General features: G+C 53.6%; 1 protein-coding gene across 5 annotated transcripts; it reads left to right on the top strand.

Moving 5' to 3' along the window:
• Positions 1 to 1128: 1128 nt before the first annotated feature.
• On the top strand, positions 1129 to 20251 carry DENND2D (DENN domain containing 2D). Of its 5 annotated transcripts, none has more exons than XM_027620732.2 (12): positions 1129 to 1290; positions 6307 to 6482; positions 7345 to 7457; positions 8162 to 8231; positions 8943 to 9020; positions 10131 to 10271; positions 11385 to 11533; positions 15061 to 15238; positions 18213 to 18254; positions 18666 to 18750; positions 19071 to 19310; positions 19743 to 20251. In XM_027620732.2, the coding sequence occupies exons 1-12, from the start codon at positions 1257 to 1259 to the stop codon at positions 19817 to 19819; spliced, it is 1383 nt and encodes a 460-aa protein (XP_027476533.1). In that variant the 5' UTR covers positions 1129 to 1256; the 3' UTR covers positions 19820 to 20251. The 5 variants fall into 5 exon arrangements, with proteins under 5 accessions (XP_027476533.1, XP_027476523.1, XP_027476515.1 ...); XM_027620722.1 differs by lacking the exon at positions 1129 to 1290 and adding an exon at positions 1361 to 1698; XM_027620714.1 differs by lacking the exon at positions 1129 to 1290 and adding an exon at positions 2714 to 3024.
• Positions 20252 to 21887: the final 1636 nt, after the last annotated feature.

The following is a 21887-nucleotide window of genomic DNA, read 5'->3' as shown; positions in this document are numbered from 1 at the left end:
TTCCATGAACATTCGTGCATGTCTTTTTAGTGTGCATGTGCACGTATTTCTTCAACTGTTTTTAAGGGAAGGAAATAATTTGGTTGGCACCACCATAAAATAGGTTGGGAAAGTTAAGGCAAAATAACATTCAACCAACTGGACAAGTTGATCATGAACAACCACTATACTTACACAGAGAAGCATAGGACACCAGGGCAGCCAAGAGAAGACACTTGGGGAAGAGATGTGTCCTTGTGTGTGGGTGTGACACACACAGAATAGGGAACAGAAACAGACCATGTAATTAAGTACAAAACTGCATAGGCCCAGAGTACAGACAACTTTTAGAACCTCCTGGCAAAGACTAGACAGTTTAATACCAAGGCTGGATTCTCTACTCCTGCTCACCCACCCTGTCTGTGACACAAGAGGTACCTGGAGGCCATTCATAGGAGAGAGAAAGGAGCTGTAGGTCTGAGGGTCATTTCTATAGATCCCAGACATATTTCTGGCTGTGTCTTCTGCCCTCTGCCTCCCACACTGACACTGAGGCTAAAACCTCTGTGAATGGAGACACATCAGATGGACTCTGCACACCCTCCACCCTTCCCACCCTGCAGATGCAGGTCTGGGAGGGAGAGGGGAGTCCGGCAGATGGCCCAGAAGCAAGTGGGGCTTATCAGATGCAAATTTTCATGTCTGACCACTAAAGCTTGTAGTCCCTGTGTGTTTGGAAGCCAATGAATATAAGAAGGGTGGAGGAGGAGCTGAAAGGTTGTTCCAGGATTTTGGATTAGACCACGAGTGTGGACAGCTACAACTGACATCGACATCATCACCATCATCAACACCACCACCACCACAATCATCATCCCTTACATTTGTATCACATAAGAGTCTACAAAGAGCTTTCTGCTCCTTAGCTTTCACATCTCTTTGGGGGCGTCAGGGCAGGAATTACCCCCCACTTCGCTGATTTGCCCAAGAACACTCTGGAGGGAAGGCAGGGTCAAGAGCTCTAAGCGCCTCTGCTGTCCCTCCTTGGGAACCCAAAGGGCAGCAGTTGGCTCGCTGGTTCTTAGGGAAGTGAAACAAGGAAAAGAGCGAGGGACACGTGCCCTGCGGATGCAAGGACACAGAAGGCAAAAGATCTGGAAATTGTCAGAGGCTAAAGCGGTTTTGGGGTGGAGAGAGATGAAAGGTGGAAGGGTGTGCTGACTCTGAGAATTCTGTGTCCTCTGAGTTAAGTCTGGAGCCACCTGGAAGAGGCACCGATGCCCAGAGGGCACTCCCAGCCGGGCCGCGGAGGTAGGGCGTGACCGCGTCGCACCCGCGCGTTTGGGGACTGCGGGCTTCGGCAAGTCAAACCTCCCGGGGTGCCCCACGGAGGGTGGGAGCGCGGTGGCACCGCCTCCTCCCGGACGCGCGTCGAGCGCCCTCTGTCACCCCACGCCACCCCGCCGGGGGGCCGAGGGCAGAACCGGCCCGCCCAGGTGCGCCGGGGGTTGGCCCGCAGTCCGGAAGGTGCGCCGCCTTGTCCCGGGCCTGTGCCCTCGGCCTCCCCCCGCGTGAAAGCGAAAGTGCCGGGCCCGCGAAGGGCGAGCTTTGGGGGCGGGGCCGGCGCGGACCCCGGACGGGCGCCGGGCACTCGCCGGGCCATGGACGGGCTCGGCCGCCGCCTCCGAGCCAGCCTGAGACTGAAGCGCGGCCGCGGGGGTCAGTGCGGGGCCGGGGCGCGGGGGCGGCACGGACGCCCGAGGCCGGGGCCACGAGGCTGGCGGGGCGGGGGCCGGGGGAGCGCGGCGCGGGGGGCGGCTCCGGGGGCAGTCCGAGGGCCACTAGGAGCGCAGGCCCGGCGCCAGATGAGCCGGAGTGGGGGGTGGCGCAGGTGCAGGGGACGGGGCCAGGTGGCGGCGGCGGGGTCGGAGGTCAGAGGAGTGGCCAGGTCCCTGGGGGCGAGGGGGTAGGCGGCGGGCCAAAGGAAGACGTTGTGGGGCCCCGGGGCCACGTGTCCTTCCAGCCAGGAAGCTTGTGGTGCAACCGCAGTGTTCTTGAGGCGCCCTCCGGGAGCCCCGGCCTCAGCCCCGCCCCGCCGCTCGGCTCCCCGACGTGACCACCCCCACCTGCGGGCGGCAGGGCCGGGGAGAGCGTGGCCCCCAGCAGACCTGGGACAGAGCCTGCTCCGCTGCTGCCTTAGAGTGTGCGGACCAGACAGGGCACGCCTCCCTTGGCTCCTGACACCCGCCACCACCCCTCTTGCCCCCACCCCAGGTGAGGGGAGAATAATTACAGGGCTGTGGGGATTCTGTTAGAAGTCACCGTTCGTTCCCTTTCTTCTTAGCAGGGGTACTGGGCTTTGCAAGAACGCAATTAGGAGTTCCTTCATGTTTTCATTCATTCAACAAACATTTATTTCGGCTTGCCAGTAGCCAGTCCTGTGGCTGGGCAGCAGTAACCCTTAGATACTTGTCCCAGAGTTCCCACCTACTGAGGAGAAAGGAGCCGATTGGAAAATAAATCGGGGCCGTTCCCAGCTTTCTAACATTGGCAGTCAAAAAGTTTAGTGAGACCCCTTCCTACTCCAGGCCGCCGAAATGGGGAGATCTGGGAATGAGATCAGCGCCCCTTCTACCATCACTCCTACCCCCCCCACCCCCCCACCCCCCCTCCCCCCTGCCAACTCCCAGTCCTTGCTGTTCTCCCTAAACCCAGGCTTACAGTATCTGGTCATTTGAAGGCAGAGAGGTCAGAGACCAGAGTGGGGGCAGGGCCTGGAACTGCAATGCCTGGAAAAGAGTTCAGCTACTCTGGCGCGCCTGGTGTCCTCGTTTCTCCCGAGAGTACTGGCCTGGTCTTTCCTGGGCTCCCCTAACCCTCGGGAAATCCGTGTGAATGGAAGAGTTCTGCCTTTTGCAGCCCAGAGGAGACATTCCAGTTGTTTCACCCACCCCAGCCCTTAAACTGGGCTGATGATTGTGCCTGGAGCAGCTTCTTGGGCACGGAGTAGCTGTGAGATGAGCAGCCTGGATTACCTGTCCCAAGGTCAGCCACCTGTCAGGCCAGGCGAGTGTGCCCTCTTCTTCTTCCATAACACCTTCCACCTTTCTGGGGAGTTCCCCATCTTATTTTGCCCTTTTGGCCTCAGGCCAATTGTGTGATAAGAGGGTGTGTGGGGGGGGGGGTGTACATGTGTGTGTAAGTCATCCTGCTGGGAAGATGTGGCAGTGGTGGTGGTCCTGAGTTGGGAGCAGCTGAACTAGAAAAGGAAGGGCCAGCTTTCCAAATCAAAGTTCCAGAAAGTCCCCTCACCTATATTCTAGCTGGTTCTGTAACTTTATTCGGGTGCCTGTGGGAGGGGCTTCCTGGTGGAGGAACAAGTGTAACCAGACTCCTGACTTCCCTAGAAAGGGTGACTCCCTCCTCAGCTAAAAACTCAGGACAGGAATTTCATTCCAGGGCCCTGGGGATTAAGTGAGATGACCTACATTAATACGATGGAGTGTTTTCTCTTCTGATTTTCTCTTCTGTTGATAAACTTCTTTGAAAGGAAGAAGAAAGCAATCTTTTTCTGGATTTCTTGGGCTTCAGCCCAAAAGTCTAGTAACTTCTTTTGTTTGATTTTATGAGTTTTGCTGTTCTCCTGGCTCTCCTGATAAAGCAGGAGGAAATGGGCTGAAAATGCAACCCAAAGGGTTTAGGGAAAGGAGTAATTTCCTGAGGTTCTGGAATGATCAGTGAAAAGATTTGGGTTCTCAAAGACCCTTGCAAACAGGAGGCACCCCACACTGGTGGGATGTTTGGTGTGTACTGCATCCAGAATGCGGGAGCATAGACATGGAACTGTCATAATTCCTGCTCCAAACAGACTCTGTTAATAGTCCCTAAATAGTCCCTGAATTATTCTGTGCCTCAGTTTCCCCATCTGTATCAGGAAGATACTTGTTCCTCACACAGGTGGTGAGGATTGTGCAACAAGTCTGTGTAGGTTGTGAGTAAGGCGTGGTGACAGTTCTGAGTGTTCTGGGTCATTGTCCTCATCATTACAGCCTTTGTGACATCCTTATTTACTGTGATTGGGGTTCTCCCCAGGAGTCATGTCTGGGCCCCTGAGTACTGGCTCTTACTAGTCCCACAGAGGCCTGGTCTGGAGCTCTTAAGAACAAGGCAGCCATCTCCCCCTATCCCAGCAATGCATTTTCTGCCGGAAGGCTACAAATTCTTTGCTGGAGTGGCAGACAACACCAAACGCTTTTGCCTCCTGGCTCTTACCCCATGCATTTACTCATTCAGAAGTTTATGTGAAAAGCCCAGGTGACTTATTGCTATTTTTCTCTTTTCCCCAGCCTCCAGACACAGCCTCGAGACACCACTAGAGCCCAGGGGGCCAGCTGTTCTGCTCTTAGCTTGGGCAGAACTATTGACCTGACCCAACAGGGAAAAAAGGCTGAGCAGGAGTGGGGGTTGGGCAGGGATCACCCCGGTTGCTTTCCACTGTCACTGAGTGAGCCTCAGGCTGCTGATGCAATTAGTCCCCTACTGGGGCCAGGGAGAATGTCCTGAGTCAGTGCTTCCTATGTGGGAAGAGGGATTCTTTGCTGGAGCTCTGGAGCCAGTCCCTTGAGAGAAGTTAGTCTTAGAATATATTGCAGGGGGGCGCCTGGGTGGCTCAGTCGGTTAAGCGTCTGCCTTCGGCTCAGGTCATGGTCCCAGGGTCCTGGAATTGAGCCCCGCATCGGGCTCCCTGCTCGGCGGGGAGCCTGCTTCTCCTTCTCCCTCTGCCATTCCCCTGCTTGTACTCTCTGTCAAATAAATAAAATCTTAAAAAAATAAAAAGGATATATTGCAGGTGGTGAGAGATACACCACTGTAGATCATCCTGACATATCAGGAACTCTCCAGCTCAGAGATAGGTTTGCTCTTTCTTTTACCTCCAGGAGAGGAGGGTTTTAGGTTCGGATCGATTTCCAGAACTCTCCTGCTAGAAAAAATTTTCCATGTAGAGAATTAATGGGCCGAGTCTATTTATCTTAATCAAGGGAGACAGTGGCCTGCTGGCTGTGGGGAAGGTTTGGTCCCCTGCGCTTGCTTGCAGTCCTGAAGTTCTGGAAGCTTCAGTGTGCAGCAGGGGGGCCTAGGACTTTTTGGCTGTAGTGAATCAAGTTGAGATGTGAAAGGTCAGGAGTCAAAGTTACGGGGATATCAGATCCCTGTCCTGGGGCTGGTGTGGTTCCAGTGCCCACAGTCTGCTGCTGCTGGGCATTCTTCACTGTTCCGAGGTTGTAAATAAACCCACTGCGCAGACTGCAGCACAAAGCCCTTAACCCAGAAGCAGCTGGGCCTAAGAGGTGTTTGCTCATGACCTTTTTTCTTGCCACACCTTGGGGCTCTTGGGAGGAGCTGAGGTCAGAGCCGCAGTGCCAGGATGCTGCCTCTATCAACGCGGGCGTTTGGCTGCCTTCCTGGGTCCCGTCACATCCTTCTTGCTCTATCATTGGGTGCTCAGCATGGAAGCTGCTCTCCCCTATCTGGAAGGCAGCACACGGGGTAGCTGCATGGAGCTGTGTTTAGAGACGGAAGCGGCAGCCTCTCTCCTAGGCTTTCTGTAGCCAGGTTGTGCTGGAGGAAGGGGAAGCGCTCCATGCGCCTGCCCACCCCCCCACCCCACCCCAGGCTGGAGAAGATGGAAGGACAAGTGGTAGGGATGCTCAGGCTCTTCCGCAACCGGCTGCCTGGACTCCGAGCAGGTCTGGACTGGATTGCCCACTTCCTGTTTTCTAGGGTGACCCCTCTGATGGGCTGTTTGCTTCTTCCTTCTCTTCCTGTAGAGTCTCTATAGCCCGACCTCCACCTGGTCCCCCATGTGAGGAGGCCGGGATGCTTCCCCTATTAGATTTCAGAGCTGGTCGCGCTAGCCACGGGGTTGGTGTGGCCACAGACACATGGCCCCGGGACCTGTTCTGATTCGGGTCCATGTCCGCTCAGGCCTTACTGCTTCAGGTCCTGCCCTGGGCGCCTCTGGGTGGGCACCGTCTCTGCCTCTGGGGCAGAGGGCCTCCCGAGTGGCTCCCCAGTACATGTCCTTGGTTTCCACACCAGCGGTTTCTGTCCTCCTCTTGGCTCCCTGTGCTTTCAGAAATCTCCCAGGGCAGGCACACAAACTGCCCAGGTGGCTTTCAGCCTGTGCCGGGCCCTGGGTCTAGGCAGGCTCCGGGGACCTTGGCGTTGGCATGGCGGCCCCGAGGGGCAAAGTTGCCTGGAGCCACGCAGACCCCTTGGGGCACGGGCCACTGAGATACCAGGTGGGCCTTGGTGTCTTGGTTTCAGGATCTCTCCAGGACAATCTGAGGGACGCTGCAAAGGAGCCGGAAAGGGCCCAGGAGCACTGTCTGCCCCCTTTTGCTGGAGGGCAACACTTCTTTGAATACCTCCTCGTGGTTTCCCTCAAAAAAAAGGGTTCAGGGGCTGATTATGAGCCCACCATCACCTACCAGTTTCCCAAGGTAAGGTTGGAAGGAGGGGGCAGTGGGAGACAGGATTTGGGTGTTTGAGAGGCGGTGGGGGTAGGGAGAGGAGCCTCTCTCCCACTCCACCCTGCCGGGGCTTGAGTCTAGAGCCGCCCTGTGCGCCGTGCTCCTTCCTTCAGGCCCAGCCTGGTTTCCTGTTATCACCCACAGGATCTAGGTCTGGCTTCTTTGTGAGGAACTGACCTGGGCTCCCTAGCCAGGAAACGAGGCGTGTTCTTCCAAATTCTGTCCTCAGTCACCCTTCTCTGTAGAGAGGCTTGCCTTCTGCCAGACCTCCTTGCAGGCCTCCCCTCCCTGGGGTGGGTGGGAAGGAGAGGGTGGGACCGGCTCACAGCTGGTGGGCAGGCTCAGCCTATGGCCGCAGCCCAGACACCAGGCTCCTTCTTGTCTGCGCCTGGGCTAGGGTAAGGGGTGGGGATAGGGCATCCTTCTTGTTAACTCCGACGGTTCAGCAGCTGAGCTGGCCACTTCTCTTCTCTCATGTGGGAGCTCTCTCACTTGGCCCTCCCAGCAGGCCAGGCAGCCTCTGGGCCTTTCTGTATTCAGTGAGGCCCTGGCCTCCTTCCTGCCTATGTGGGTCCTAAGGATCCTGATGTCTAACTCAGGCTCGTGTGGATTTGGCCTTAGGAGGGGCTGTTTCAGCCTCGGGGTGGGTCCAGCCCCAGACTGCAGCCCCTGTGCTGAGTGACGGTAGGAGGCACACTTTGAGCCCCCATGCCAGCAGGAAGGCTTATTCTCACACTGCTCTAGAGCCTCAAAAGAAGCCTGCCAATGCTCAGGCCCTCTCCACCTGCCGCGACCTCCACAATTCACTGGCTTCCCTTCCTGTTCCTTCTAGCGGGAGAACCTGCTTCGGGGCCAACAGGAGGAGGAGGAACGGCTGCTCGGAGCCATCCCCTTGTTCTGCTTCCCAGATGGGAATGAGTGGGCACCGCTCACTGAGTATCCCAGGTAATTGCTCGGGCCTGGGACAGAGGAATCTGCGAATGGGGGAGAAGAGACAGGTGTGAGCTCTGTGGGCCCTGTGGCTCCCTCCCTTGCTGTGTATGACAGTTTCTCACCAGTTTCCTTCCTGACGCGGAGGGACTGGAGTTGACTCACTTACAAGCATCTTGCCTGGAGTCCCCCAAGGCCAACGGTCTTGGCCAACCAGGTTGACCAGTCAGTCACCTGTGTCCAGAGAAGGGCAAGAATCTCTCACCTGTCCTGGGAATGACGGTCACCATGTGTTGACTGCTTCTGGCAGAAGCTGGACTTTAGGGAAGGCCTTTGGCTTCTAAGAAGGCAAAGTGGCAAAGTCCCTTTCGGCATCACTCCTGGAATTTGGCTGCCTGAGTTCAGATTTTGGCTTTACTACTTTTGAGTCAAATGACTTTGGATAAGAACGACCTCCTCAGTCTCGGTGCCTTTGTCCTTAAAGTGGGGATAGTAATTGAACCCACCTCAAAGCGTTGTTTTGAGAATTAAATGAGGGGGTGTATTTAGAGCTGGGTGCCAATAAGCACATAATAAATCATGATGTTATTATTGCTCTCATGATTAATCAGCAGCTCCCCTCTGCCCTCCTGACCCCCTCAGCATCTGTCTGAGGCTGACCGCCTTTCTCTTTTAGGATCTGGTGAGTAAATGCAAACCATATGTCTGCTCCTCCTCAGGGAGACCTTCTCCTTCGTCCTGACCAATGTGGATGGGAGCAGGAAGATCGGATACTGCAGGCGCCTCTTGGTCTGTGCCACTCAGAACTGCCCCCTCCTCTCTGTGTCCTGCCCCACTCCACAGCTGGGCTTGCTCAAGCTTCAGCTGCAAAAGCCAAGGCTCCCTGGCAGCGGTGGTTGCCGGGAGAGCCCAGCCCAGCACCTGCTGCCATGTTAGTGCCCTCTGCACCCCTGCAGGAATGGGGACGCAGGCCCCTCTCTCCCCACCCAGGGGACCTTCGCTGGCCATGCTGTGGTCTCTGCTCTCCTCCAGGCTTTCAACAGCTCGCCCGGTGGGAAGCTCCTACCTGATCCTCCCTCCAGCTTCTGTACCCAGGCCTAGCTGCCTCGGGCCCTGGAGCCTCCCAGAGCGTAGACCGGGATTCAGACAATGATTCTTGGGTCTTGAAAGGATTCTCCAAGTCACTTTTCCAGTGCTGTCATCTCTAGCCATTCCCTCGTCTCCACAGCACTCTTGCTCCCTTACTCCGCGGACCCCAGATGGTGCTGGTGCTGGTGGCGGCAGGGCTCGGCCCCTTCCAGGCCATCTGCTTTTGACTTGGGTGGCTGCTCTGGCCTCCCTGCTGTCCGTGCCACAAACAGAAGCTCTGCCCACCTCTGCCCACCCCCTTCCCCCGTGAGCCCCCCCGCCCCAGCCTCCAGCCTCGTGCCCCATCAGCCGCAGTTGGGAGAAGCCCTGGGGAGGCTGCAGCACTGAAGGAGCCTCTCTGTCCCTCCCCAGCCCGCCGGCCGCGGCCCTCGCCTTCCCAAGGTGTACTGCATCATCAGCTGCATCGGCTGCTTCGGCCTGTTCTCCAAGGTAGAGGTGGAGCGGGATTCCTCGGGGCCTGTTGGGCCTGTTCAGTTCCCAGGTCTGCCTGCCCCCTGACCTGTCTGTGCTCCCCAGGCCCTGAGCGGAGCTCTTCCCTCACAGCCGGGGGCAAACCAAGGCACATTTGGGCAAACTGAGGCAGAGAGGAGCTTGGGCTCAGCTTCATTTTAGAGAAAAGTGGGTGCTGAACCCAGGGGCCTGTCTCGCCTGCAGAGAGCCCAGGCTCCCCTTCTGGTCAGGGAAGAAAGCACCTGGAGCAGGACAGCAGGGAGACCCCCAGGTTAGGAGGCGGGATTTTCCCATTCCTCATCTGGCAACGCTGTGCAATGATCCCTCACCTCCCTGACTCACGGTCTGGCGCGAGGCTCCAGTGAAGTGATGTGAGAAACGCGGAACACTGAACAAATAATGAAGATAGTTACTATACAGGGTCATAGTATACTATTCCGAGACTCCCCCCGACTCCTTGGAGGGTGGAGTTCTCTAGGGCTTCTCCTGCTGGAGTAACTGGAGCGCCAGTACACCTGAGTCAGTCCTCAGAATGGACGGGGTGCGTCTTGGTGGCCACGCAAGAGCTTCAGTGTGCTCTGCCCCTAGCAGGCCTTTGGGAGGATGAGGAGGGGACACTGTCACCTTTGCTTGGCGGAGTGTTCTGAGGGATGGAGTCTGGCCCTGGCCCTGGGGAGTCTCCAGTGGAAGTAGGAGGGCCGAGTGTCACCCAAGAGGCCCAGGCTTCGAGGATCCCACTGCATCCAGCATGACTGGACATGGTACCATCGTGGATGATGATTTGCTCTGGGAGGACTCCTGGGGGGGTGGGAAGGCAGCTAGGAGGAATGGGGCCTGGTAAAGAAGGTAAGAGGAAGAAGGCGGCAGGTCTCGTCTGGCACAGGAGATAAACAGCGGACTGGGCTCTGCCAGGGAGGAGAGGGAAGCAGTTGGTGGAGGGGCCTGGAATGTCCTCAAGGATTGGCTGGGCCAGGGCAGGGGTGCGATTGGTGGGGTAGTGAAGGGGGGAGGCTCATACGTGGGGCCTCTGCCGCCTCCCATTGGCTCCCTTTGGGCCTTGCCTCCCACAATCCATACCTTGCCTTTCAGATCCTGGATGAGGTAGAGAAGAGGCACCAGATCTCCATGGCGGTAATTTACCCGTTCATGCAGGGCCTCCGAGAGGCAGCCTTCCCTGCTCCCGGGAAGACCGTCACCCTCAAGAGCTTCATCCCCGACTCGGGCACGGAGGTGGGGTACTGAGTACATGAGCCCCTCCCTGGGTGTAGAGGGCAGGCTTGTGGGGGTGGGGGGAGCACCGCTCTCTCAGTCCTGCCATCCACCGGCTTAGCACAGACAGACTGAGCCAGGCAGGGACGGGGGCCCGACTGGAATTACCGACAGAGCTGAGAATCAGACCCACGGTTTCTGATCCTCCCAACCTGAAGCTCACAAGCACCTCGTTACTGTTCAAGCCGCCCAGACTTGTATTTATAATAAAACATGTAAGCTGAGGTTCCTGGTGCTAGAATGGACGATGCCCACAGCCCCCAAACTGCCACTTGTCCCTATTCCCACCCCCCGCCCCCATCTTCCCTTGTGTGTCCAGGATCTCTACCTGATGGCCTCCACCAGTCTACTTCTTATCATCCATCCCCACCCGTGCGTCCCCACGCATGCCTCACGGGGATGCTACAGTTGCAGGCACTACGCAGACCGAGGCACCAAGTAGGACATTGTTTTAAGAATCCCAGTCCTGACCCTGGGGACTGCGGAGTATCCGTGTGTCTCTCTGAACCTTGGCTTCCCCACCTAAAGGCAAGGGGAGGGGCTAGGCTTTTCCCCTTTCTCCCAAAATAAGCACGGAATGCTTGCCATGCGCCAAGTTGTACTATTTTCTGGATATGAAAAATGGTGAATACAATGAATGCGATTCCTGACCTCCTGGAGCTTAAAGTCTAGCGGAGGAGACAGATGTTCAATAAGTAAACGCACGAGGAAAGTGTATTACTTAAAATGGCGTGACAGTGATGAATGGGAAGGCATGGGATGCTTCCTGAGAACATGATGGAAAACACACATCGAATTGGAGGGGGCCTCTGAGACGGAGGGAGGGGGAGACCAAGGGGCCTGAGCCGCGAAGGCCCTCGGGCAGGAAGAGCGCGTGGAGGGGCGGGCGCAGGCCGGCCTGTGGGCCAGACTCCAGACCCGTCCGCAGGGCCCTGAGCGCGAGGGAAAGGAGGGGAGGGGCGGGGTCGGATGTACGTCGGTGGGGCGAATGGAGTGGAGGCGGCTGGAAGCCCAGCCTTCGCGGCCTGGGATTTTTCAGTGTGGCGACGCCTCCTCTCTCCGATTCCCCTGCAGTTCATCTCTCTGACGCGGCCCCTAGACTCCCACCTCGAACACGTGGATTTCAGTTCTCTGCTGCGCTGTCTCCGTTTTGAGCAGATCCTTCAGATCTTTGCCTCTGCGGTGCTCGAGAGAAGAATCATCTTTCTGGCAGAAGGTCTCAGGTGGGTCCAGCCGCTGAACAGCTCTCTTGGGCTGACTGGCACCCCCGGGTTCAGAGGACAGGCTGGAGGGCTCTCTGAGGGAATCGGGCTGTAGGACCTGCGTGCCTCCAAGGTCTGATTTTGTACTAAGCCTTCTGGAGAAACAGCTGTTGCAATTCCCCTGCTTCTGCCTCCAAACTTGATTGCTTCCTAAGCCTAAAGAAATTTCCAGATTTAGCTCTGAGCAGGGCTTGAAGTGTTTCTGGGACAGCTCAGGCAGAGACCAGTCAGGGTGGGTGCAGATGCGATTCTACTCCTGATGGCTTAGGGAGGGAGGCAGGGCACAGGACAGGGTGAGAAGGCATGTATGCTGGTATGGAGGCCAAGCCCGTCATCCTTAAGGGCAAACACATCTCATCTATCCAGTTATTCACTCATTCAACACACATCTCATCTATCCATTTATTCACTCATTCAACAAACATTTATTGTGTGTCAACATCAGGAAGATACAGACAAACTAGACATGGTCTTTGACCTTAGGATATGTAGAATTCTCTAGTGGTTGAAAGCCGAGATGTTGAAATCAGCAGAACAAGGTTCAAATCCAATATATCCTTCCACCTTTAGCTGTATGCTTCCCCTTAGGTCAGTTTCTTAACTTCTTGAAGTCATGATCTTATCTGTAAAATCAAGAGGGCAATTGTACCTACCTTATAAGATTGTGTCAAGGGTTAAATGAAACAGTGCACATCAGGTACCTATCACCTTCCCAAGTGCACACATATTGGTAAGAGCTAGCTGGGATTTTTTTTCCACGGGGGTCTTTTAATTTTACTTATTTTATTTATTTTTATTCTTTTAATTATTACTTTTTATTAAGTGTAGTTGACATACAGTGTTATGTTAGTTTCAGGTGTACAGCATATTGATTCAACAATTCTATACATTATGCAGTGCTTACCCAGATAGGTGTAGTCAATGCCTGTCACCATACGATACTATTACAATATTATCGACTATATTCCCTATGCTGTACTTTTCATCTCCACGACTTATTTATTTTATAACTAGAAGTCTGTACCTCTTAACCCCCTTTGCTTATTTTGCCCATCCTTCCTCACACCTCCTCTCTGGCAACCACCAGTTTGTTCTCTGTATGTATGAGTTGGTTTCTGCTTTTGTTTGTTTTGTTTTGCTTTTAAGATGCCACATAGAAGGGAAATCACATGGTATTTGTCTTTCTCTGTCTGACTTATTTCACTTAGCATAATATCCTCTAGGTCCATCCACATTGGCATGAATGGCAAGATTTCGTTATTTCACATGAATGAGTAATATTCCATTGTATATACGTCTTCTTTATCCATTCATCAATCGATGGACACTTGAGTTGTTTCCGTATCTTGGCTATTGTGAATAGTGCTGCAGTGAACATAAGGGTGCACATAGCTTTTCAAATTAGCGTTTTTGTTTTCTTTGGGTACACACGCAGCAGAATTACTGGGTTGTATGGTATTTCAATTTTTAATTTTTTGTGGAACCTCCACACTGTTTTCCACGGTGGCTGCACCAGCTTGCATTCCCACCAACAGCGCACGAGGGTTCCTTTTCTCCACATCCTCGCCAGCACTTGTCATCTCTTGTCTTTTTGATACTAGCCATTCTGACAGGCGTGAGGTGATATCTCATGGTGGTTTTAATTTGCGTTACCCTGACGATTGGTGATGTTGAGCCTCTTTTCGTGTGCCTGTTAGGCCATCTGTATGTCTTCTTTAGAAAAATGTCTATTCAGGTCCTCTGCCCATTTTTTAGTCACTCGAGGATGATAATTTTTGGTGCTGAGTTGTAGGAATTCATATATTGTAGATATGAACCCTTTATCAGACATATCATCTACACATCTTTTCCCATTCAGTAGGTTACCTTTTCATTTTATTGATGGTTTCTTTTGCTGTGCAAAATCTAGCTGCTATCCTTAATAATAAGTTCACAGTTCAAGGCACAGTCGAAGAAGGGCACTGTCATGTCTTGGTCTCTGCCTCTTAGGGGCCTCAAGTCTGAGAAAAACATGGGGAGACATGTGACAGAATGGAGGAGAAAAATATGAAACAGTGGGAGGCTGACCGTCTGTTGCTCTCTGGGGAGGGAGAAAGCCAATGAGACTGGGTTGGCAACCCTGGTTCTGTCTTTTAGGGAAGAAGAAAAGGATGTTAGGGACTCAAATGTTAGGCCAGAGGGTCAGGTGGATATCATGGGTTTTAGAGGAAAGGCAGTTTGGGCAGGAAGTAAGGGCTGTGGGTTGAACCTTCTACAAAATCAGTGATAACCAAAAAGGCACTAGCTGTGAGCCAAATCCTTAAGGGAAGTGGTGTAATCTTTTGCTCTGGAAATAGCGCTTCCACTTGCAACCCTGTGGAAAAATGAGAAGGTTCTGTTGTGGTTAGGGCTGGGGTTCCTGCCTTTCCCCTGAGATCAGTGTTAAGGAAGTGAGGGGGGACTCCAGGTGCCCGCTGACCTGGGTACAGGCCCAGATTGGCAGGATTCGCTGCTCAGGTGCTCACTTTCTCCGGGGAGGGTCACCACTCCCCACCCCCTTCCCACCCTGAGTTTGCCAGGCTCCCGAAGCCCAGGCAGGGAGGGGACTTCCAGTCAGCCTCAGCCTTGGCTGGACCCTCAGAGACTCAGTCTTTCTAACTCAGGAAGTGCGAGCTCCATACCAAGAACTGAAACAGGGTTCCTGCATGCGTGTTTTTATTGGCCTTGGCAGGAGGGTTGTTTGGAGAGATGAAGAGCCATGAAGAGGCCTTGGAAAGGACAGAGAGCGGGGCTGGGTGTGTGTGTTGGAGGGTGGGTGGGGTGAGGACTCTGCCTGAGCCGTGACCAAGGCAGTGATCACACAGGGACTGCTTCCCTGGAAGGGTGGAGGAGCCACCTCTCTGGGACTTTCCGGCTAGCAATCGCTGGGCAAAGGTTCCTGGAATCTAGGAATTTCCCAAGCTAACTCAGGCACCAACCTGTTAACTTTAAGTAACCTCGAGGGGCCAGAGGTAAAGACTGGGGGTGAGGGTGGATAACCACAAGGAGGAAATAGGGTTTGGCCTCTCTGCTCTGTTCCACTGTTTACATGTGTGTCTCCTTAACTACGCTGTAAGTTTGTTAAGCAGGGTCAGTGCCTTGGACTTCCTGGTCTCCACATCCTTCGCGCAGTGGCGAGCCTATAGAAGGGCTCACCCCGTGACTCGCTGGAGTGACGGCATTTCCTCTCCCCTCCTCTTTGGGGCCACTAGTGTTTTTGTGCAGAGGTGAGAGAGAAAACTAACTGGGAAAAGAAGGATCAGAGAGAGGCCCTGTCCTTGACGAGATGAGGCGCAGCCTCTCCTGGTTTCCGTCCCTCCGCTGCCAACTACTCTTCCTCACAAGCTCCGAGACCAGCACAGCTCCCAGACTTGCTTGTCCTGTTGGCGGGGGAAGGGCCGTGGGGGCTGTGTAGGGGTGGAGGCGCAGGGAGGCCTGTCTGACTCGTGTTCCCTGTGCCCTGTCCCCAGCACCCTGTCTCAGTGCATCCATGCTGCTGCTGCGCTGCTCTACCCCTTCAGCTGGGCACACACCTACATCCCCGTTGTCCCCGAGAGACTTCTGGACACTGTCTGCTGCCCCACTCCCTTCATGGTTGGAGTCCAAATGCGCTTTCAGCAGCAGGTCATGGATAGCCCCATGGAAGAGGTACGGTGCTAGAAGAGGGCATGACCCGGAGCCAGGCACAGCTGGAGTCAGACCTGGGCTCTGCTGCCAACAGCTGTGTGACCTGGAGCAAGTTGCTTCACCTCTTTAAGCCTGAGCTTTTTATCTGTAAAATGGGGATATCGGTGTTCAAGTGCTAGGGATTTGAGGGGAAATAACCTGCAAAAAGCTCATAGCCTGGTGCCTAACATGACTGATGCTCAGTAAGTGGCTGCTTCCTCCTCCTGAACGATTTCCTTTTGGATGTAAGGGGCAGCTTATTCAGGGGTCATTCAGCTGTCCTAGGTCAGTTAGTTGCAAAGGGCAGGCTCTGGGCTGTCCTATCTCTCATCTGAATGGACAAGCACAGCTGGTCTATACAACACACAGCCCACTAGAATTCATTCGCATTCCTTGCAAGTGAGCTAACGTAGCCCTCCTACAAACTATGAGTCTTGGAAAATGCAGATTTTTGTAGCAGGAGTTAACTTTTTTATAATTTTAATTAATTTATTTTAGGGGGGCGTGTGCACACAAGTGGCGGTGGGGGGGGGTTGGGTGCTCAGAGGGAGAGGGAGAGAATCTTAAGTTGAGTGCGTGGCCCGATGTGGGGCTCAATCTCACAAACCTGAGCACAACCGGAGCTGAAATCAAGAGTCAGATGTATAACTGAGCCACCCGGGTGCCCCAAGTTATCTTTCTGATTACCTCAGAGCGCACTTGGCTAATGAGGATAGAGGTCCAGATCCCCCTTGATTTTGTCATCTTCTATCTTAGCAATGCCCCAGACACACCAGAGGGCTCAGCGGTGAAAATGGGCATCGGTAGCATAAAGTTATCTCCAGTGTTGGAAAAACAACCCAAAACGTGCGCTCTGCTTTGAGTTGTCGGTAGCCACTTTCCGAAGATCACCTTACTATAATCTCAAGCTACCAGAGTTACTTAGGTATGCCTGCACTGGCTAACCATTGACTCCCCTGTGCAAAGGGCTGACCAAGGGAAGAGATGGGGTCTCGTTGTAAGCTACTAAAGAGGCAGGAACCAGCCCTGGTGGGAGGACTTCTTCCAAATGCATAAGAAATAACGGAGGTCCAGAGAACTCAGTTGACTTATTCGAGGCCACACAGGCAATGATGGAACCTAGCACCACAGATGGAACCAAAGCCCTTCTTATACAAAGTGTTGCTGGGAAGTAAAGAAACAGGCTGTTTCCCTTCCTCGCTTCCTTGCCATTCCCAGCCCTCCTCAGAAGTGCTGAGTAGATGGGCCCTTTGAAGCAGCTTTTGCCATGTGACTAACTGGGTCAGAGTATCAGCCCCATGTTTGGCAATGACTTAAATGTCCCAACCCTGGGAGTTATGAAACTTGCTGATGCTGCAGTTCCAGGCGGCCCCGACAGCCAGGCAGGAAGATACCCCAAGGCCAGCCAGACTGCCGCTCCTGCTATCCAAGAGCCTTGGCCCATTTTAGTCCTCAGCAGCTGCTCTGTGAAATGGGCAGGGGGTGAGGAAGGGGGAGGGCCAGGGGCCAACTGTGGCTGTGGGGGGATTCTCTGCCCACAGAAGCTCTGGAAGGGATTACTCAACAGAGAGTAATACTGGAAAGATTTGGGGGAACTTCACAAAAAAATTCTTCATGCACATTCTTAGCTCCCTGAAATGAACAGCCTTCCCTGAATAAAGAAGGGCATCTGAGCCTGTGTATTCAAGAGGTCTCAGGCCTGGACTAGTTCAGCTTTTCTCCCCTGAGGATGAATGATTACACTGCCTGTTCTGTCTTTTGGCACACTTGCCGGTTCCTCTTTCCCTTTATTTGGAAGAAGGGCGCATAGAAGGATCATTCACCGTACTGACAAGACGGAGAGTCTAAACCGAAAAGATGGGTCCAACAGGCGTTTAAATGACCAACCCAGACTTCGGGGGATCCTGGTAAACGGCGGAGCACGGGTCCTGCCTAAAGGAGGCAGCTGTACTCCGTTCCATCCGAACACGGTCCTTTAGAAACGCGGACGAACCAGTGTTAGAGTTACTGACTTTTCTTAAGCCCCCAAAGCAAATTTGATGTGAAATTTTCCAACTTAAATATTGGAAACCAACTCAATTGTTTAAAAATACTCTGAGGCTCAAAGAAACAGATCGGCAGGCTGGAATCTAACCAGCAGGATGCCAATTTGTAATGTCAGGTCTAGACGGAGGGCCCCTCCGGCAGGGATGAACTCAAGTGCCAGCCCTGTGCGCGCCTTCCCCGCCGCCTGCAGACACATGGTCTCCTCACTGCCTTTCCTTCCCTGTTCCTGTTGCCCTGGGTTCATTTCCTTCTCTTCCTGTTTCCTGCGGGAAGGCCCAACGATCCCAGGGAGTTTTTAAAGTAGCACTCCCGGGCAATCGTACATAAAGTTGTTGCAAGCATTAAAAGATCAAAAGGTGTCCATTGCTGGCCTAAATCTGGTCAGAGGTCAGGGAGCTGAAGGCGTGGGGAGGAGAGTACCTAGGACAGCTCGATCTAGGCTTGGAAACCGGTTCTACTACTTGGAGGACCTCAGGCAACTTCTCTGGTTCCTCATCTGCAAAATGGGGATAGTGCCTCCCTCTACAGGAGCGAGGGGAGGATTGAAGGAGAGAAAATGTGCCAAGCCTGATCATGTGTGCCGTGTGCTCAATGTTCCATATATAGGAGCCATTGCTACGATCAGTGTTTCATTAGGAGAGTGACCGGCTGGGGCTTCCCCAGTTGTATCCCTCCTACCTCAGCGCTCCTCCTCCTGCTTCCGACACCCTCCTACCTTTCCCCAGGAAGGGACCTGGGGTTTCCAAGGGTGGTGAGAAAGGAGGGTGTCAGGCAGGAAGGGAGAATTGCCGGTGCTGATCTTGTTGCCTACTTGGGCCGACAGGTGCAGCCACAGGCAGAAATGCAGGTGCTGTGCTCCTGAGGTCTCTGGTGGTAAGAGAGAAAGCCATTCGTTCTGTGTTTATTTCAGGTCCTGTTGGTGAATCTTTGTGAAGGAACCTTCTTAATGTCGGTAAGTGTCTGGGCTCCGGCCCCCTGCAGGCCCACCACCAACTCCATCGCTCTAGTGTCTCCCGTGCACCACCACCTCGCACAAACTTGAAGTGCTCTTCTTGGGTGAGAACCCACGCTGATAAGATCTCCCTCAAGGAGCCCGTGGCAAAGACGCAGACGGCTTCACTACCAGGCAATCGGTTTTGGTGCCTCTAGAGGAGGAATGTAAACCCCGTGCCACAGGGATACCAGGGAGAGTTGCTAATGTTTACAGTCAGATGGAAGGCCAAGAAGCGGCTTCTGTTGCTTCTCTCCTACGTGGCCAACTTGGGGTGGAGTCGGGGTGTAGAATTCATGCCCTCCTCAGGCATTCTGCCAACACTGCACACCTCCTCCCGGACCACTTGACTTCCGAGCTCTCCTCTCCTAGGTTGGTGATGAAAAAGATATCCTTCCACCCAAGCTTCAGGATGACATCTTAGACTCCCTTGGTCAGGGGACCAATGAGCCACAGAGTAAGTCCTGGGTCCCCCTTATTTTGGGTTTCTCTATAGAACCTGAGGGCAGGATTCCCAACCATCCCAGCCAGAACTAGAGTGCACTCACTCAGCAGTCCTGGGCCAGTCTCAGGGGCCTAGATTCTAGGGCAAGTCTGAGTGTGAGATTTTAGTCTTCCCAGGCAATGGTGAAGAACCTGTACCCGGTCTCCCATTTTAATCAGTAATGGTGAGCCCGACCCTAGCCGCTTCCCCAGGAGCTTTCCGCCTGCCTCAGAAGCCACCGGGAGGCAGGAGTGGGTGGTTCTTCTGAGATGGCCTCTGTGTGTCTCCTGCAGCTTCAGAACAGCTCAACGAGCATGTTTCGGGCCCATTTGTGCAGTTCTTTGTCAAGACAGTGGGCCACTATGCTTCCTATATCAAGCGGGAGGCAAATGGGCAAGGCCACTTCCAAGAACGGGCCTTCTATAAGGCTCTGACCTCCAAGGCCAACCGCCGATTTGTGAAGAAGTTTGTGAAGACACAGCTCTTCTCTCTTTTCATCCAGGAAGCGGAGAAGAGCAGGAACCCTCCTGCAGGTATACGGTGACAGCCCCCTATCATTCCAAGGCCAGAGAGGGTCACTGCCTCCAAGTCAGGTGTGGCACTAGGATGAAGAGCATTGGCTCTGGAAGCCCGCAAAATAGACGGAGTCTTGTCGGTGGGGTTGGACCAAAATAAGCTGAAGCCTCAGAAAATGCCTCTGGGCTGCCATTTTGTCCAAGTTGCTCTTTGTTTTAGTCTGGAGCTAATTTCTATTAATTATTCTATGTGTAGCCCCGGTTTTGGGCCAAACTGAGTACCTGGCTCTCGAGAGGCCCATGAGGATACGGGAATCCTGACAGGAATGTGGGCGTGGCAGGGGAGCACGGGGAGCAGACAGAGAGGTTACTTCTGATCTCCATTCCTGAACTCATCGTCGTCCGCCTGGCCAGATGACATGCCTCTAACACCTGTATCTGAACCCACAGGCTACTTCCAACAGAAGATACTTGAATATGAGGAACAGAAGAAACAAAAGAAATCAAGGGAAAAGACTGTGAAGTAAGAGCTGTGGTCAACAGGAGGGACTGGACTCACAGGCCCATTTTGGACTTTGGCCCCTGCCAGCATGGTGGGATCGGCAAAGCACGCCGCCGCCTCCAGAATCCACAGCCTTCTTCCGGGTCCTGGTAGCCAGGTCTTGCTTTGAGCTGGTGTCTTGGGTTTGGGACCCCTGGAATCAGCTTTCTCTGGACTCTGGAAGGCTCCGGCCTGTGTGCTCAGAGCTGGGCTCTAAGCGGCATGTTCCGCACGGGCAGCACAGGGCAGCAGGCCGCAGTTAGCACAGGTGCTGCGGAGCTTTAGAAGTCGCTGTGACTGCCCTCTTCGAGGAACCACTATTATAAAATCCTCAACACGGAAAGCACTTGTGGCCCAAAGGCTCCGTCTCTCCGCATAAAAAGTCTGTGGACATGTGAAGCTAAGAATAAAGATGAAAATCTCGTTGTCTATGTGTTATCTTTGGCTTCCACTCTGGGGGCAGGGGGAGAACCAGGAGCACAGGGCACAGATGAGAGTAAACAGGGCACCTGGTGGCTCAGTCAGTTAAGCGACTGCCTTCAGCTCAGGTCATGATCTGGAGTCCCAGGATCGAGTCCCGCATCGGGCTCCCTGCTCGGCAGGGAGTCTGCTTCTCCCTCTGACCCTCTTCCCTCTCGTGCTCTCTCTCATTCTCTCTCTCTAATAAATAAATAAAATCTAAAAAAAAAAAGAGAGAGAGTAAACAGACTGGGAGGGGGGAATGTGGGCACAGTGGCCCCGAACTCTGGGGCTGTGTCTGCAGTGGGACAGCTATGTGGTCAGCAGCTCTGCTTCTAACAGAAGGCGGGGGACACCGGTTGAAGCAGCAACAGCACTGGGACGGGGCAACAGTTCTTGGTTCCAGTCACGTGTACCTTCCAGAACCTGGGAGGAAAGGCTGCTGGCCAGGGAAGCTTCTCCGGTCTAGGGCAACTTGAGGGTAAGAAATTTCAGTTCCCAGAAGCTGGGAAAGACCTCTACGCTGCCTCCATGGACAGGTCTGTCTGCCCATCACTTCTGGTTTGGAGCTTCAGTTGTAGACATCCAGCTTCCTACTTGGTTATTTTGAGAAGCCCAGTTCAACTCTTTAGCTATAGGTAGAGGGTTTGCTTCAATGCCATTTTCTTCCCTTCCAGAAAAGACTATTATAATCTTAAGTGTCCAAAGGAGTTTAGTGGTCACCTCAACCATTTTCCCGCCATACTTTTTTTTTTTTAAGATTTATTTATTTGAGAGCGAGCGAGCGAGCATGGCAGGGAGTGGGACAAGCAGACTTGGTACTGAGCACAGAGCCTGATGTGGGGCTCGATCCCACAACCCTGAAGATCATGACCTGAGCTGAAATCAAGAGTCGATGGCTTCACTGAGCCACCCAGGTGCCCCTTCCCTCTATACTTCTAACGGCAACTTCTGTTCCAACACTGCAAGGGGTGGGAAACTTTTAGAAGCCTCTTGTCTTTCAAAACTTTCATCTTTTTAATGTGTGTATGTGCCCTGGCATTTTCCTGCATGCAGTTCTCTACCCCAGATGCTGGAGAAGTTGCTAGCAATCAAAAACAGAGATTTCTCTTTACTGTTACAGTCTAGCAAAGAAATTCAAGGTTTCACGGTCACTGCTACTCAAGATTACATGGGATTAATGGAAGCGTTAAGAGTGCAAGAAAGCAGAGTTCTGCCTGCCAGCTGAGGCAGTGCAGCTGCTGTTCACCCACCATTACAGAAACAGGGTATAAATAAAAACCAGGAAGAAGATACCTTGTTTTAGCCAACAGTTTCTTTTCTGCTGTCCCCCTCCATTCAAGCAACTGTACTATCTACATACAATGGAAACAGATCTGGATTATAGTTAGTGAAGAAACCTGGTTCTCATTTCAAACTGTAGTATACTGCGGAGCCAGAATAGGAGTATGACTTTTCATTAACTGCCCAGAGAGGCCTAAGCCTCTCTTCTTGAAAATTTGGGGGAAAGGTTTGAGATTCCTAAAAGACATAATCTCGGGGCACCTGGGTGACTCAGTCGGCTAAGCCTCTGACTTCGGCTCAGGTCATGATAT

This window comes from Zalophus californianus, chromosome 4 (genome assembly GCF_009762305.2).
Source record: "Zalophus californianus isolate mZalCal1 chromosome 4, mZalCal1.pri.v2, whole genome shotgun sequence".
NCBI lineage: Eukaryota > Metazoa > Chordata > Mammalia > Carnivora > Otariidae > Zalophus > Zalophus californianus.
Note: the sequence above shows the minus strand (reverse complement) of the source record. Positions and strands in the feature narration are given on the sequence as shown.